This window comes from Ailuropoda melanoleuca, chromosome 15, assembly GCF_002007445.2.
Source record: "Ailuropoda melanoleuca isolate Jingjing chromosome 15, ASM200744v2, whole genome shotgun sequence".
Classification (NCBI taxonomy): Eukaryota; Metazoa; Chordata; class Mammalia; order Carnivora; family Ursidae; genus Ailuropoda; species Ailuropoda melanoleuca.
This window is the reverse complement of record NC_048232.1, coordinates 45,251,842-45,270,301: the sequence shown is the minus strand read 5'-3', so window position 1 is coordinate 45,270,301 and position 18,460 is coordinate 45,251,842. Positions and strand designations below refer to the sequence as shown.

General features: G+C 36.7%; 1 protein-coding gene across 1 annotated transcript in view; it reads left to right on the top strand.

The window, feature by feature from the left end:
* PTPRB (protein tyrosine phosphatase receptor type B) overlaps positions 1–18,460 on the top strand; it is a 110,049-nt gene that overhangs the window by 43,797 nt on the left and 47,792 nt on the right. The window contains exons 9-13 of the mRNA XM_002915613.4: positions 1,668–1,928; positions 7,194–7,460; positions 11,187–11,450; positions 17,329–17,592; positions 18,129–18,392. Of these exons, the coding sequence (XP_002915659.2) occupies positions 1,668–1,928; positions 7,194–7,460; positions 11,187–11,450; positions 17,329–17,592; positions 18,129–18,392 (1,320 nt within the window). The remainder of the gene's footprint in view (positions 1–1,667; positions 1,929–7,193; positions 7,461–11,186; positions 11,451–17,328; positions 17,593–18,128; positions 18,393–18,460) is intronic.

Here is an 18,460-nt window from a genome sequence, read left to right as displayed (position 1 = left end):
TAGAACATGAAAAATTGCTTCAACTAGTAAGTCCATTATTTTATAAAAAGAAAGACATTTTAAACACCAGAAGAATAGGAAGAAAATGATCAGAGAATCTTTCCCACAGAAGACAAAAGACAGTTGACAATTTTTTTTTGCTAGTGATCCGTGTTAGAGAACTATTGCTTTGACCTAACGTCGACTAATGAGGAAATTTCACGTACCAAAGAAAGGTTATTAAAGGGAAGAGGGATATATTTGGATTTTAGGGTAGAGGAGAATGAGGACCCAGAGACATGGGTTTTGGTATTCTTGCTATCACCACTATACTGTAATTCCTTGGGCAAGTCACAACCCCTCTGAGTCTGTCCTCAACTTTCAAATAAGAGAATTGTCCTTCCAAGCTCAACATTTCTATGACATGGAATACTCCATACTTGGAGTGAAATTCAAATATCTTCTCTCTTAGTCTTGCCTGATGATAAGGAAATAACTATTTTGATTCAATGTTCTTCTTAGAGGACTGTCAAAGAAAAGGACCAAGACACCTCTTTGGGTTGCCGACTGAGTCTTCCAGTCATATCTTCATTTTCCAAATATTAATATCCCTTGGATAATGGTCAAAGACTTATATAAGCTTAAACCAAGCTACTTTTAGTATTTCACAGAACACACATCTATGTCCTCTCCAATATTTTATCTCATTCACCTCAAATAACTTGGAATACTGTCAGGAAACAGTAGGGGCTCTCAGCATGTTGGTATAATTATCAGGAAAACTTTTCTTAAACTGTACCTCTAGGTGAATAAGGTTAGTTGAAGTAGGCTTTGATGTAATAATCCAATTCATTTCAGTATATTAAAGAAGGAATATACAGATTTAGGGACTCAATTAGAATGGAATTACAGAAAATTTCTTTGATGCAAAAATCAATATAATCTTACACACTTGGTTCTTCCATAATTTTGTTTCCCTGTTGTTTTATGGGACCAGTACTTCACTCTTAGCAATGTCTCCTAGAAATTGTAATAATAAAACCTTTTAAAGAACTGGAAACAACTTTAATTCTTTGGATAATGGGAGTCCTTAATCAGATGGGAGTCCTTACTTCATGGATACCTCAGTGTCCATTTCTCAGAAATGAAGAGAAGAAGCACTTTGCCTTTCTAATCTAATGGGGTAAAAAATATTCTTAACTTAATCTAAATATCAAGAATGGACCTTTCTCAGTGGTTTTGTGGATGACACAATTGAATCAAATATTTTCATATCATAGAATTCATACGAAGCAAAAAACACTCAAAGTAATATGTGGTCAAAAACAAATGACCCAGGAAAGCATTTTCCAATAGTATTGTTTTGAATCCTCCTTTCTGGATAGGATATATAAACAAAATTTGGGGTGCCTGGATGAATCAGTCAGAGGAGTATGCAACTCTTGATCCCAGGGTTGTGAATTTAAGCCCCATGTTGGATGTAGAGATTACTTAAAAGTAAAATCTTTAAACACACGTACACACAGTTTTTGTGATTAGCTTTTTTTTTTTCCTTTTTCCTGAGAGCTCATACACATTCAGAAAAGAAATACTGAACTGGAACATTCCTGTGGTTGGAAGAGAACAGCTCTCTAAGAAATACTCAAGTGTTTTTGAGTCAAATCAGTGCTCCATTGCTTTTTCCTTAGTCCCCCTGGCTGTCCTCCAGCTTCGTGTCAAACATGCCAATGAAACCTCACTGGGCGTCATGTGGCAGAACCCTGTAGCAGAATGGGAGAAATACATCATTTCACTAGCTGACAGAGACCTCTTACTCATCCACAAGTCGCTCCCCAAAGATGCCAAAGAATTCACTTTTACTGACCTGGTGCCTGGACGAAAATACATAGCTACAGTCACCAGTATTAGTGGAGACTTAAAAAATTCATCTTCAACTAAAGGAAGAACAGGTAATATTGTTTATAAATTTTAGACTTTAAAAAGTATCCTGTCTACTGAATATTTAATTTACAAATGTTCATTAAATGCCTTTTATGTGTGGGTCATTGTTTTATGAATTTTTTTCTATTGTTTGTTTTCTATTATAATAATTTCAACTCTTTGTCAGTTGTTTTGTTTTGTTTTTTAATTTGTTTGGTTTTATTTTGAAATGGAAGCAGAGCAGAGAAAACTTTTCCAAGGAGTTTTGCTGCAAAGGAGAGCAGAGAAATAGGGCATCATCTGAAAGAGGAAGTATGTTTGAAAGGAGGATTTTATTTAAGGATAGAAGAAATAACAAGTTTTATGCTGACAGGAATGTTCTAGAAGAGAAAGGTGTGGTGATGATGTAAAGAGAGAGGAAGAATTGCTGCAGTTACTCTATGAGTAAGCAAGCTCTGAGATCTAGAGTGCAAATGAAGTAATTGGTTTTAGAAAGGAGCATGGATAGTCTAACTTTAGGGTCAGCTGGGAAAAAAAGAGTATTGCATGCATAGATAGAGGTAGTGGTGGGCAATTATCCTTTGATAACGCTCTTCTTTTTCTCAGTGAAATAGGAAGCAAAATCATCATCAAAGACTCCCTTTTCCAATTTCTTTTTTTTTTTTTAAGATTTTTTATTTATTTATTTGACAGGGATAGAGACAGCCAGCGAGAGAGGGAACACAAGCAGGGGGAATGGGAGAGGAAGAAGCAGGCTCCTAGCGGAGAAGCCTGATGTGGGGCTCGATCCCATAACGCCGGGATCACGCCCTGAGCCGAAGGCAGACGCCCAACCGCTGTGCCACCCAGGCGCCCCTCTTTTCCAATTTCTATATTATTGTTGTCTTGTACTTTATTTCTCTCTCCCTTTTTAACCCCACAAAAAATTGCCATTTATCTTCTCATCTTCCTTTTTTATATCTCACAAGTTCCATTTGGGATTATTTTCCTTCATTTTGGAGAAGAGTCTTCAAATTTCTTTTCTTTTCTTTTCTTTTTTTTTTTTTAACATTTTGCTTTTTTATTTACTTGAGAGAGAGAGGGAGAGCAAGCACAAGAAGAGGAGGGGCAGAGGGAGAGGGAACCTGATGAGCAGGGAGCCTGATGCGGTACTCGATCTCAGGACTCCAAGATCACGACCTGAGCCCAAAGCAGACACTTAACCAACTGAGCCACCCAGGCACCCCCAAATTTCTTTATTAGCATTTTTCGGGACAAACTCTTTACACTTTTGTTTTTCTGTGTATGTCTTTATATAGCTCTCAATCTTGAAAGATATTTTCACTGGGTTACAATTCTATGTTCTTTTAAGAAAGAAAGAAAGAAAAAGAAGGAAGGAAAGAAAGAAAGAAAGAAAGAAAGAAAGAAAGAAAGAAAGAAAGAAAAAGAAAGAAAGAAAGAAAAAGAAAGAAAGAGAAGAAAGAAAGAGAAGAAAGAAAAAAGAGAACGAGAAGAGAGAAAGAAAGAGAAAGAAAGAAAGAAAAAGAAAGAAAGAAAGAAAGAAAGAAAGAAAGAAAGAAAGAAAGAGAAAGAAAGAAAGAAAGAAAGAAAGAGAAGAAAGAAAAAAGAGAGAGAGAACGAGAAGAGAGAAAGAAAGAGAAAGAAAGAAAGAAAGAAAAAGAAAGAAAGAAAGAAAGAAAGAAAGAAAGAAAGAAAGAAAGAAAGAAAGAAAGAAAAATTATTTTCTCTCAACACATTGAAGATATTATTGTAGTCTTTCTGGCATTTATTCTTGGTGTTGAAAAGTCAGGTTTTAGTTTAATTTCTACTTCTCTCTGGGTAATCTGTTTACTATGACTGCTTTTAAGATTTACTCTTTGCCTTTGATGTTCTGTTGTTTATAGTAATAACCTACATATAGACTTCTTTAACTTGCTTGAGATCATGATGATTTCTGTACTTGCAGATTAGTATCTTTCATCAACCCTGGAAATTCTCAGCCATTAACTCTCTGATAGTGCCTCTTACCTTTTCTCTAATCCCTCTCTGTTCTCCTTCTGGTAGTTTAGAATATATATATTTTTTTCATATTTTCCATTTGTATTTGCTCTCTAGGCTATAGTCAGAATAATTTCCTCAAGCCCTGTGTTTTAGTTCCTTAATTCTTTTTTTTTTTTAAGATTTTATTTATTTATTTGACAAAGATAGAGACAGCCAGCAAGAGAGGGAACACAAGCAGGGGGAGTGGGAGAGGAAGAAGCAGGCTCATAGCGGAGGAGCCTGATGTGGCTCGATCCCATAACGCCGGGATCACGCCCTGAGCCGAAGGCAGATGCCCAACCGCTGTGCCACCCAGGCGCCCCAGTTCCTTAATTCTTTCTTTAGCACTGGCCAATCTTTTTAAAATCCATCCATTGAGTTTTAAGTTTTAATTGTTAATTCTTCACTTTCAGACATTCTTTTTGGCTCTCTTTCCAAATCTGTTTTTTGCTCTGTAGCTCTTTAGTCATATTTCCATTATCCTCTGTTATTCCTATCAGTAAATAAACCATTTTTATTTTACCTTCTATGTCTAATAGTTATAATACCTGAAATCTTCAGGAGTTCAATCCTGTTGTCAATTGAGTTTGCTGCCCTCTGCTCATGGTGTTTTACTTCCTTAAGTAAAGAAGGATTTTTCACTGTAAACTCATATACCTTGAAAACTTACTCTGTAGGAATTCTTTGACACCTTGTTTAAAGATAGGTTTTAGAAAGAATTTTCTTTTCATTTGATTCTTTGAGATGCACAGGACTGCAATCAACCCAGACCTTTTTAATCTAAACTGTCAACTTGAGGTTTTTTGATCACCCAGGTTTTATGAATTTGGGTTGCAAAGTCACTGAAACTGTTTTGAGGTTATGAATTCTCAGGGGAATTTTTTTTCTCCACCGAGTGCCAAGGAGGCTGGGGTGATATGAGAAGCAGAGAGGGAATATTTATTTCACTTACACTTAGAATGTAACCTTTCAGGATCCAATGTTATTCAGGGTCACCTGTGAGGTTCCTTAGTTTGGGAAAGTCCTAAAATCAAAGCTTAAATTTATGTTTGAAAGATGTCCTCATGATGAAAGTATGCTTCAGTGAACCGATTACCTATCACTTACTATTAAGTGAGAGTTCTCTGAGAATTCATCACGTTCTTGTCAACTCACTCATACATTTACATTTTTATATTTTATCCAACACATGTAGTTGTGTTTATTGGGGGTATGAAGCCCCCTATACTGCAGGAATTGGAAGTCTGAGGAACTCTTTTAGTCTTAAGATCATTTTCATCATTCCCAACATTCACATTGCTGGGCCATATGGTAAGTGTATTTTTAACTTTGTAAGAAACTACCAAACTGTTTTCCAGAATGGTTGTAAAATATTACATTCTCACCAGCAATATATGAGATTTCCAGTTCCTCCATAATGTCAATAGCACTTGGTATTACAAGAGTTTTTATAAGCCATTCTAATAAGCATGTAGTGGTATATCATGTCGTTGTAATTTGCCTTTTCCTAGTGCCTAATGGTTTTGAACATCTTTTCATATGCTTATTTACCTTTCAGTTATCCTCTTTGAGGAAGAACATATTTTCAAATATTTGTCCATTTTTTGATGGGCTTGTTTGTTTTTTATCATTGAATTTTGAGAATTCTTTATATTCCAGATATTAGTCCATTGTCAGAAATGTGTGTTGAAATGGTTTCTCTCAGACTGTGGTTTGTCTTTTGATTAATTTATTAGTATATTTCACAGACCATAAGTTTTTTATTTTGGTGTCCAATTTATCAGTTTTTTTCTGTCACGAACCATGCTTTTGGTGTCATATTGAAGAAATTTCTGCATAAGGCAGAAATCATGGAGATTTTCTCCTAGAATTTTTATAGTTTTGGGTTTTTAATTGAGGTGCATAATGCATCTTGAGTTCATTTTTCTATGTGTATGAGATTTGGGTTAAGATTTATTTCTTTGCATATGATCATCTAATAATTCCAGCCCTTTTGTTGAAAAAACTATTCTTCCTCCACCAAATTGCCTTCACATCTCTGTAAAAAATCAATGGACTCTATATGTGTTGAGACTGGACTCTCATTTCTGTTCCATCGGTCTATGTGTCTATCTTTTTGCCAGTATCACACTGCCTTCATTATTGTAGCTTTCTAGTAAGCCTTGAGATCAGATGATCTCCAACTTCGTTCTTCTTTTTCAAAATTATTTGGTGTATTAATGCCTTTGCTTTCCATATGAAATTTCGAATGAGAATTGAATCTTCTGATTCCTGTACTGTAGTATTTTTTAATGAGTGTATTTGTATTTTAATCCAAAAGTCAACAAATTCTAAGAAGGATTGTGCCAAAGTTCCAATCCTTTTAATTACCATAATTCAGGGAAGAGGCACAAAGAAGGTATATGTTGAGATCAAGTGCCAGCTTCAAGATCTATGTAAGAGATTTTTTTAATGGGTAGGTTAGAAATCACAATAGTTGCTAATTAGGAAAAAGACACAAGCTCACAAGTTAGGCAGATCAGGCTTTGGACTTCGGATGACTATTTTTTAGCACTTTGATAATAGGCTAAGTTACTTACATAGTATGATCTTCGGTTTCCTCCTCAGTAAAGAGAATAATTAAATCAAATTTATAGAGTTTTGAATGAGTATCAAATAATGTAATTTCTAAAAACCATTGAGTCCATAACTGGCACATAGCAGGCACTCAGTAGTTATCACTCTAGTTGTTATGGTTGTTATTATTATTATTATTACTATTACTTTATGATAATATAATTTATACTATTGTAGCATTTTCATGTATAATAATAATGGTGCTCTTGTGAATGTGCCAGTAAAGAATTAACCAGCTTTCTAAACTACAACCTAATCATCAGGTTGAAGGGGTTTCCCAATAACACCTCATAACAACCATCAGCTCATGTAGATAATGTGGCTCTCGGTTCTCATGGGATAAAGACAGATAAAATTACATAAAGTAAGCAATATTCAGAAGTAACATTCTTTCATTATTGAAAATGTAAGTTCAAAACTACTTTATAGGTACACATCATCGCATCCATGGATCTGAATTTTGATTTCCTATATCAGCAGCTTCTGTATGGGAGTAGTTTGCCACAGGAAATAGAGCTGAGAGTCTATAGTAAAAAAAATACAGATATATTTTTAACAACTTTAAGATTGTCTCCATTTTTGACTCATTTTGTTCCACTTCCTTTAGAGTGACTAAATGTCATCTGTTTTGTTTCTTCTCTTTGTCCACTGTGTTCTAGTGCCTGCCCAAGTGACTGGCTTGTATGTGGCCAACCAAGGAACAACTAGCAGTCTGTTTACTAACTGGACCCAGGCACTGGGAGACATAGAGTTCTACCAAGTCTTACTGATCCATGAAAACGTGGTCATCAAAAATGAAAGTGTCTCCAGTGAGACCAGCAGATACAGTTTCCACTCCCTCAAATCAGGCAGCCTCTACTCTGTGGTGGTGACGACAGTAAGCGGCGGGATTTCATCCCGACAGGTGGTGGTGGAGGGAAGGACAGGTAAGAACACATGGAAACTGCAGAGTATATTCTAGGACTTTTAAAAACACCCTAAAAACAGATCCACTTTTGACTTTCCTAGAAGCCAGACTTCAATACAAACTATCCATACATGTTGCTCTCCTAGGAATGGAAATTGGGAGGGTAGGTGAGGGTAGGCGAGAATGAATTCTGAATTTTCTAAATCTCCCATAAATGTGTCAGAACTTCCAGGAAAACCTTTGTGGCAACATAATAGTCATTTAATGCCTAAGCTTATCCCCTCATTCAGTTGATGATTTCCTTAATGTTTATGTCCCAGCTAAGGTAAACAAGTAATGAGATTTTTTTAAAACTATATTCCACTCCCTTTCATATTCTTATTTCAAGACATAGAAAGGAAATGATCTCCAACTTCTGTGTCCAAAGTTGAGTTAGTAAAATTCCCGAATCACATATCTTTTCAGAAGCAACATTAAACAAGTGCTTAATACTATACACCACATAAACAATATTTCCTAACCTTGGAGAGATCACAGTCAAATAAGGCAAAGAGTTAAGTCAACAAACAAGTGGCATAAGGTCATATGTATCAGACAGGGCTGGCATCAAAAAAGGAAATATTATTTTCTACACAAGACCAAGAAAGAGTATAAATAAACAATATAAAATTTATGTTCCGGTTTCTTAGAAAGAAAAAAAATTAAATACGTTCAGTAGAAGCCTTGATAATTATTAATGAACTCATAATCAGGTCAGTGAATTTGTCTACTTAATTCTGTATGGTTATAAGTTGGATGTCTGTATTTCTGATGCTCAGATTCTGGGTATCAGCTGCAGACATTATAGATATGTCCCTTTTTTAAAATCATGAATCTTATCTACTTAATGAACCCAAGGAACATTAACTTCATTAGCTCTCCCAGAAATGCAACTAAGTCATTGAAAAGATATTTCATAGTTTTGGTAGAAATTCACTGATATGTGCCATTTTTCTCATTCTGTGGCAGCTAACATTATTACCTACATCCTTCTTCCCAATACCTTCTTTCTTCTCTTTTAGTACTTCTTGGCATCAGCCATTGGTGGAGCATAATTGGGGCTGGGGGACTAAAAAGCTTAGCTCGGGAATCAGGAGACCTAGATTCTGGTGCTAGCTCTGCCATTAACTTACATCTGGAAGCCTCCAGTTTCTAATCCATCCCCAGTAATTTACCCGCAATTTATCCCTGTCGGAGTAGGTAAGGAGAAATAGCAAGAAAGCTGAGCAAAGGATTGAGAAAGGCCTTGCACCCATTTCCCAGTGAGTTGCAGTTGTGTTAGTCAGATCAGACTGACTTATTTCCTGCTTACACAACGAGACAACATGGGGATTCCTGATTAGACAGCTCTGTGGGTTGGTTCTTTCCTGAGCAGTTACTCAGGGATCCAGGCTCCTACCATCTGTGGCTCTTCCTTCCTCTAGGTCCTCAGAACTCTGTCCATTTCTCCAGAGAATAGAGGTCATGGGGTGGGGGAAGATGACCAGACCCACAAGTGGACACATCACTTCCCCCCACGTTCCATTGGCGGGAACACAGTTGAATGGCCATGTTTCACTGCAGGGGAGAGTGGGAAATATAGCCTTGCTGTGTGTCCATGAGGAGAAGGAAATAGTTTGCTAAACAACTAGTCAGATTCTGCCACACCAGTTAATTCCCAAATTTTAAAATATGTCAAGGGCTTTCTAACTTGCTGTGATATGCTAACATAGTTTGGCTCCTGATACCACTTGAAATAAGTGGGGCTTTGTTTTTATGCCTCTATTTTAATTGTAGCAGAGGTATCAGTAATTGACCCACAGTACAGAACAGAAGTATGCAAAAACAAGACAAGAAATTCTTTGAAGAATGATCGTAAGGTTTTGAGGAGAGGGCAAAATATGTATAAATATAAGCATGAGTTATTTTACTCAACCACATTTAGAGTGCAAACGTTATCATGGGAAAGGGGGGAAATACACAATAGAATAATTACAGAGACACAATAACTAGAGATTTTGAAATGTATCTACGTTAGTAAATTTTGTATGTGGTAGATTGCAAAACATTCAATGGCTAAAGCCTTGATAATCATTACCATCTACACAGGTTGCTGAAATGTTGGTCAGTGCTGAAATAATTGAAAGGTTTTGAAAGTTTTTCTTTATTCACTTCTATTTCCATAGGGTTGAAACATATAAATAAACCCTCCCAGCCTAGAGAGGGTAGCAAAATATTTAAAGTTAAAGATGTAAGATGTGCTTAACAAATCTAGTTCCAACCTGAGAAAATGCTGGTTCTAAAGGAAAAACAAATTTTATGTCTGCTTTTTTGTACACATGAATTTATATTTTTGACAAAACATTTGATAATTGTATCTTTTCTAATAAAATGTTAGTAGTTGGAAATATTTCTGGCAGTTTTGAAAACAAGCATAATTCTTTTGAGAGCAGCCAAGGGATGTACAGATTGTTAAATAAAGGGAAGGAAAGGAGGAAGGGAGTGAGGAATGGAGGAAGGAAGACATCAATATATAAATATTATGGCTAAAATGCTCAACTTTATGTCTAGGAAACGTTCATGTACATTAGCAGAGCTGTTCAGTATGGTGCTATTTATAATTGTTGGTGATGGACAAGTACTTGTTAGTGTAAAGAAGACTTTGAGGTGTAAAAGTGTAAAGTGTAAAGAAGACTAAATCACAAAGTCGGAGCATATTAGATTAGAAGGATTCTCAGAGGTCATCTAGCTGGATCCTGTCCATTGTATATGATGTACTGATATTGACAATTACATGAAAATATTTAGCTGCTGTAGTGAACCAATGATGAAAACAGCAGTGCAATTCACATACACTACAGGATTTGATTCTGGTATTTACTACTGGCAATACTAGTTACTGTATGCTGATTTCTGATACATGTATAACTACTACTCAATCCACGATGATTAATTTGCATACTGCCTCTAGCCAAGAAGCTCCTTGAAGGCATCCATATCTTTTCCATTTTTGTATATGTGGCAAACGGTAGGTTCTCAATAGATGTTTGTGGCACTAAGCCCCAATTAAAATAAGCAAATGATAATGGCCATTATCATCGCAATAGCTCTTTCTGCCCACTGTTGGGTCAGTCTCCAGGTTTGTTGTTTTCAGGGTAGGCTTTTAGGTTTATTTCTTGCCACTAGAGGGCAGGAAATGCTTTATAAAGGACAGATGCAAGACCTCTCCTGTTAATTAGACTCCCCAGGAATAAATGACTTCATCACAAGATCAAAGCTATCCCAAAGTCTAAGCTCTTTAGAAAAGGTATGGCATTTTTCATCTTTCCCTTCAAACATCTTTGCTTATTGATGAGTTTGGTTCAAGCTGATTCATTTGGGTTGTTATGTTTGTTCCTTTTCCTACAGAGGGAACCTCCTGACACATTCACATAAAAATGCCTCCACTTAAAATTCTTTGCAAACAGCAACACCATAAAAATGCAGTAGTGGCATCCTTATATTTATGAGGCACCCAAAAGACCTCCTTGCATTTTTATTTGGGTTAGCCCGATCTAAGAACACTCAGCTTCCAGAAGCAAAAGTGAAATCCTCACACGTCTTTGACCTCTTAGGTAATCAGACGAGATCTCCTGAGTCCACACTGTTTTTGTTGACGGTGGTAGATAACACCAGACTTTTGACTGTGCTTTCTTTTTTAAATTTTCTCCCCCCTTTTAAATCCCAGTACCTTCCAGTGTGAGTGGAGTGACGGTAAACAATTCTGGTCGCAATGACTACCTGAGCATTTCGTGGCTGCTGGCTCCTGGAGACGTGGATAATTATGTGGTGACACTCTCTCACGGCAGCAAGGTCGTTCAGTCCCTGGTTATTGCCAAGTCTGTCAGCGAATGTTCCTTCAGCTCCCTGACTCCAGGCCGCCTCTACAATGTGAGCGTAACTACAAGGAGCGGCAAGTATGAAAACCATTCCTTCAGCCAGGAGCGAACAGGTAAGGCTCTTAGGAAAGCCAGACTCTGTAAGAAGTGGCTAGCTAGGGGCGCCTGGGCGGCTCAGTCAGTTAAGAGTCTGCCTTCGGCTCAGGTCATGATCCCAGGGTCCTGGGATGGAGCCCCACATCGGGCTCCTTGCTCAGCTGGGAGTCTGCTTCTCCCTCTGCATCTGCCTGCTGCTCCCCCTGCTTATGCTCTCTCTCTCTGTGTCAAATAAATCAATAAAGTCTTTAAAAGAAAGAAAGAAAAAGAAGGAGAAAAGAAGTGGCTGGCTATGTGGCTCAAGGCATCAGATCTGCAACAATTCTGTAGTGATAGGATTAAAGGCTGTTGAGATCACAGAATTGTGACAGGGTCTTCAAATTTTGACCCTAGAAACTCCTTGTGTGAGCAAATGTTTCCTTTAAAGTAAGATGAACACTACTTTCATGGCTAGAATTCATATTATATTCAAAGATAGTAACATGTGTTTTCTGTTCAGGGAGTACTTTTTGGTTGCTAGACACTGACTTTATGTATGTTAACTAACTTAATTCTTTCAATTTCCTTATGGAGGTCGTTGTCATTATTCCTACTTTGCAGATCAGGAAATCGAGGTTTGGGGAGGTTAAATAACTTGCTCAACTGTTTAACTTAAATAGCCAGTGCATTTCTGTATTTAAACCCAGTTCTGAACGGCTCCACAGCCTACGAAGTTCTCCATCCTAAAATCCTTCCTGAAATGTCTATTTGGTCAAAGTCCACTGTTCATTCTTTTTCACACAAGGTGAAAATGTGAACCTTCATTGTTCTGGGACCAGGAGCAAAATCTTACCAAAGGCAGTGAATGTCAGGTCTTCGATGTTCTGGAAATAACTAAATTTGACGGCTACCATTTTCTCAATGTACTTATGCTTTTGCGGTTTACATCTGAGATTTCTGCTTAAGGTTGACATTAATATTTTGTCAAGTCTTTCTTCCTGAGCTATGGGTTGATACTTGCATTTAAAAATGTCAGGGTTGGGGCGCCTGGGTGGCACAGCGGTTAAGCGTCTGCCTTCGGCTCAGGGCGTGATCCCGGCATTACGGGATCGAGCCCCACGTCAGGCTCCTCTGCTGGGAGCCTGCTTCTTCCTCTCCCCCTCCCCCTGCTTGTGTTCCCTCTCTCACTGGCTGTCTCTATCTCTGTCAAATGAATAAATGAAATCTTAAAAAAAATTGTCAGGGTTTTTTTGACAAGGGAGTTAAGACCACTCAACATAGAAAAGACAGTCTCTTCGATAAATGTACTGAGATAATTGAATATGCACATATAAAAGAATTAAACTGGATCCCTATCTTACACTATTCACAAAAATTAACTCAAAATGAATTAAATCCATTTGTTTATGAAACGAATTAAAGTTTAATATAAGACCTAAAAATATGGAACTCCTAGAAGAAAACATAGGAAGAAAGTATTTTGACATGGATCTTGGTGGTGATTTTTTGGATACGACACATAAAGCATAAGCAAAAAAATCAAAGGCAAACAAGTGGGACTACATCAAATTAAAAAGATTCTGCACAGCAAAAGAAACCATTGGCAAAGTGAAGAAACAACTTATGGAATGGGAAAAAATATTTGCAAACCATATAGGTGATAATGAGTTAATATCCAAAGTTGTGGTTAATATCTAAAATATAAAGAACTCATACAATTCAATAGCAAAAAAGTAAATAACCATATTTTAAAAATGGATAAAGAACCTGAATAGTCATTTCTCTAAAGAAGATGTACAAAAGGCCAACACATACATGAAAAGATGGTCAGCGTCACTAGTCATTAGGAAAATGCAAATTAAAACCACAATGTGGTATTTCCTCTTGCCTGTTAGAATGGCCATCATCAAAAGACAAGAGATAACAGATGCTGGCATGGACACGGAGAAAAGGCAACACTTGTGCACTATTGGGGGTGTAAATTGGTATAGCTACTATGGAAAGCAGTATGGAAGACCCTTAAAAAATTAAAAACTACCACATGATCCAACCATTCCACTTCTGGGACTATATCCAAAGGAAACAAAATCATTAGCTCATGAAGATATCTGCACCCTTTGGTTCATAGCAGCATTGTTTACAGTAGCCAGGACATGCAAACAATCTAAGTGTTCATCCATGGATGAATGGATAAAGAAGTGGTGGTATATCTATGCAATAGAATAGTATTCAGCCATAAAAATGAGGAAATCCTACCATTTGCTGCAACATGGATGGATCTTGAAGGCATTATGTTAACTGAAATAAGTCAGAAAGAGAAAGAAAAATACTCTATGACCTAACTTATCTGTAGAATCTAAAACTAAAGCAAAAACAAACTCATAGAAAAAGGCAGAGAGACAGAGAGTGGGGGAAGGAGGACCTGGAGGAAGATGGTGAACAGGTACAAAGTTCCAGTTATAAGAAAAATAAGAGCTGGGGTGTGATGTGCCCCATGATGACTATAGCTAACACTGCTGTGTGGTATATAAGAAAGTTGTTAAGAGATTAAATCATAAGAGTTATCATCATATTAAGAATATTTTTATCCTCTTTTCTTTTCTTCTTTGTTTTATTATATCCATATGAGCAGATGGATGTTGGCCGAACCAATTGTGTCAATCATTTCATAATATATGTAAATGAAACCATCATGCTATATGTCTTAAATTTTATATAGTGATATATGTCAATTACTTCTCAGTAAAACTGGAAAAAATAATAACAAAAAAGAAGTTAAAAGAAATACTGTAAAAAAAATGAATTTGTTGGATTTCCAAAACCAAAGTGTATTACACTAACCTACACTGAAAATTTCAAAATCATTTTGACACATGGTATCCTTTGCTAGGGTCTGCTAATTGACGTCCCACAAAATTTGTCACTGATATGTCTTTATTTTGCTTTTCTTGCCAATAGCTTGAACATAAGTTCTTATTACTTAAATGTATAATGGGTCTCCTACCTTGCTGCTCTATCCACTTAACTCCGTCATGCTTAGTATTCACAGCTGTGTTGTGTGTCCCTCTAAGTTCCCATTCATTTTCTTCTAGGAGACATTTAGTATTCAGTGCAGTCATTTGCATCTCTCCCTCTGTGATAGACTTGACGCCAGGAACCGTATCTTTTTTGTGTTTCTCTCAATACATGGCCCATATAAGCATCCATAATTTTATTGTTGTTGAATGTAAGAATTAGCCAATCATCTTCTGAACTCAAAGACCTTATAAAAATCTAAAACTATGAAAAAAATTTTATTTTTTCCATGAGGATCAGGGCAATTGACATCATCCTATTACCTAGCACAGGGTCTGGAATCCAGTAGGCACTCAATAAATGTTTAATGAATTAATAATCAGAAATCACTTAGATCAGCAGTTTTTAGCTAGTGCTCCATGGGTAAACCTTAGGAATGTCATAACCCCCAGAACTGTCCATGAAGTTGTTGCAGATAGGAAAGGCATGTGTGTTTCTTTGGGGAGTGAGTGGGTACCTCTAATCAGATTCTCAAAGTTTCTATGACCTCAAAAAGGTTAAGAACCACTGATTTACATTGCTACAGCATGCTGACATTGAAGGTGTCCATAGATTGATCTAATCCCATCCCATTTGGAGATAAAGTCCCAGAGACAAACTTAGCATTTCCAAGCTCACATGGCTGACCAGTAATCAACCTCAACCTAGGTCCAGTACTATTTCCATTATGTCATGCTATCCCTGAAAACACTGGTGGGGATGTAAACAGCTATTCCCTACCCTCAAATGATTTAAAACCTAATTATACTGATCATCACAGTAATGCCTGAGATCTGAAAAGTAGATTTCCATTTACGAAGCAGCCTTATGTCAGTGTCTTATGTTGATCAACTTGGAGCCTAAAAATCACTTGAATCAAAGGATATGTCATCCTGCTAATGCCTTGGTTCCCCTCTGTGTCAACTCATCAATGTTTCCTATCCATCTGACCTTCATATTGCAAGCCTTTTGCTAAGATTGTTTTTAAATGCAAGAAAAATGATCCTTTATTCAGAGCACCTTCTTGACTCTTTATCAGCATGAACTTGGATTTGATGCAGGACTAACCAAGGCAATCCATTGCCCCCAACAAATCAGTTTAGCTATAGAGTTGTGTCTGAGATGCTGTCTTGTTGATTTTGGCTGATTGTGTCAAAGCCCTTTTCCTTTTCTAATGCTTTTGTTCTACATTTTGGGTTAAAATATCAATATTTCTAATTCTGTATCACATCATCTCATCATGCAGCAAGGCAGGTCTCACAAATTACCTCCAATTCCACCTGGAGAGCCCCTTATTGACTTAGCGTCATATGTAGTCTGGTTTTTCTTCCTGTAATAGTTGCTTTGTCTTGAATAAATTGCCTGGGTCATTGACTTTTCTTACTTAGCCCATGCATAAAAACTTCAGAATTTATTTTCCTTTATTTTGTGATGAATAAATTCTAGCTACATTGTAATTGGTTCAGGTAAATATCTTGAAGAAAGCATATCTGTCCTGGCTCCATATCTGCAGTGAGATATATTCTAATACAAAAACTAACCAGTACACATACACCAACAAAAGACAATAAAATGCAACTTGTAGATGTGAGAAGCATCATGGAAAATATCCTTAGATGCCAAAATATTGAAATTTCTGGGTCCTTTCATGCTTTGAGGGAAAATGGAAAAGAAGATTTGGACATGGGCTTTGTCCAATTGATTGATCAATTGATAGATTGGTTGAGAGAAAAACCAGAGGCACACATTATTGGGGGATCCTCAGGTGTACAAAATTGGATTAATCATAATTCTTGGTTCAAGAAACCACATTTTGTCACTTTTATTTATTTTTTAGTCTTCCAATTTAGTGTAGGCATTTAATTAATCATTTTTAATAATTTAATAGGCACATGAGAAACCACTACCCAAAATAAAAGCTAGAACCTTGACAATGATCTGTGTCAAATCATGTGGTTCCCACCTCACTGATTCACCCCAAGGTAGTCATCATCTTGACTCCTATTTTCATCTCTCATCTTGCCTTTCATCTTGCATAGTTTTAGTATTTATGTAGTCCTAAAATCACAGGTTTAAAAAATTTTAGCTGTTCTAACATTATTTTTAAAAAGGTTATTTTATGCGGTATGTCATCTCCTGAGACTTAGTTTTTCACTTAATATTATATTGATAAGATTCACTTATATTTTGTGTTTTGATGTTAAAGCCAAAAATCCATATTTTTGCATTTTGAGTTAAAAAGAAATTAATTATGACTGCTATGTAATCTCACTGTATATATATACCAGTCCGTTCATCTACTGTCCCGTGGTTGGGCATCCTGTCTTATTCTTGGTCTTACCAGGTTTTTAAATTTTGCCAAACATATGGATATAAAATGGTATTTTGCCGTGGTCTTGACTTGCATTTCCTTGATTACCAATGATGTTAGACATCTCTTCATGTATTAATTATGTGTTTCATCTTCTTCCATTTTTCTTTTGGATTGTTTATACTCTTGGTAACTTTTATCACATCTTGAGTCACTAAGGTATGTTGGAATTATTAATATCATTGCCATCAATTCATATTAATCATTAGTTATCATATTTAATGTTCCATCTTGTTCATGACATTTTGTGTAGGCAAGAAACAAGATTAGAATTAATTCATCAGGTTCTGTTAAAAGATACATTTAATCACTTCAAGTAGTGTAACAGTCTTTCCCCTCTGGAAACGTGTGATCTAAGGTCTAAAACTTTTCTTTCAAATGCCCACCAAAAAAATGTACTCACTTACCTTCACTGTCCCAGGTTGTCATCTGTGCTTAATTATTCCCTTAGACTCACTAAATCTTCAGCTGTTCTCTGTTCTCTTTTTCAGTGCCTGATAAGGTTCGGGGTGTCAGTGTTAGCAACTCGGCCAGGAGTGACTATTTAAAGGTATCCTGGGTGCACGCTACTGGAGACTTTGATCACTATGAAGTCACCATTAAAAACAAAAACAACTTCATTCAAACCAAAAGCATTCCCAAGGCTGAAAATGAATGTGTATTTGTTAAGTTAGTCCCTGGACGGTTGTACAGCGTCACTGTTAGTACAAGAAGTGGACAATATGAAGCCAGTGAACAAGGGAATGGAAGAACAAGTAAGTGGAAAAATTGTAAAATCTGGTGATTGGTTGGGACTCGAAGGTCAAGTAAATAAAATATCTGAACCTTGAATTCTCTCTGCTTCCTGATCAGTAAATTGCATTCCCAGTTTCACTTGGAGCTAATATCATTCAGCCAAGCCATGACCTATAATTACAGAATATTTATTGGTAGATAAAAGCAAGTACAGTCGGAGAGAAAGAAGGCCAGTGGTCCCATTTTTCTTCCCTGTCCTCCTGCATTGTGGCATTTGAAGTTCGAGACATCTTGTTGTATCTTATGATTGAGGTCATAATTCATTTTATAATTATATCCTACCAACACTTAGCATAGAAGATTAATGTCAGGAAAAAAATTGCAATTTTAATAGTCGCTTCCAATTTTTCTTATTTAATTATGCATGAAGTAGTTCAAGTGGTTTATTTGGGGGAGAGAGATGTTTGCCAGTTCCTTGAATGTGATTCATAAATTATTGTGTAGGTAAACTTTGATCAGTCACTTTCCTGAAGTGTCTTCTCATATTCCTCCCTAGTCCCAGAGCCTGTTAGGGATCTAACATTGCGGAATAGGAGCACTGAGGACCTTCTGGTGACTTGGTCACGAGCTGATGGGGACGTCGACCAATATGAGATCCAGCTGCTCTTCAACGATATGAAAGTATTTCCTCCTTTTCACCTAGTAAATACTGCAACTGAGTATCGATTCACCTCCCTGACGCCAGGGCGCCAGTATAAAATTCTTGTCTTGACCATCAGTGGAGAAGTGCAGCAGTCAGCCTTCATTGAGGGCTTCACAGGTAATTTGAAATGTGGCTCTTGAACTTGGTAGATGTGGTGGTGTATTTAGCATGTTGGGTAGCCAGGC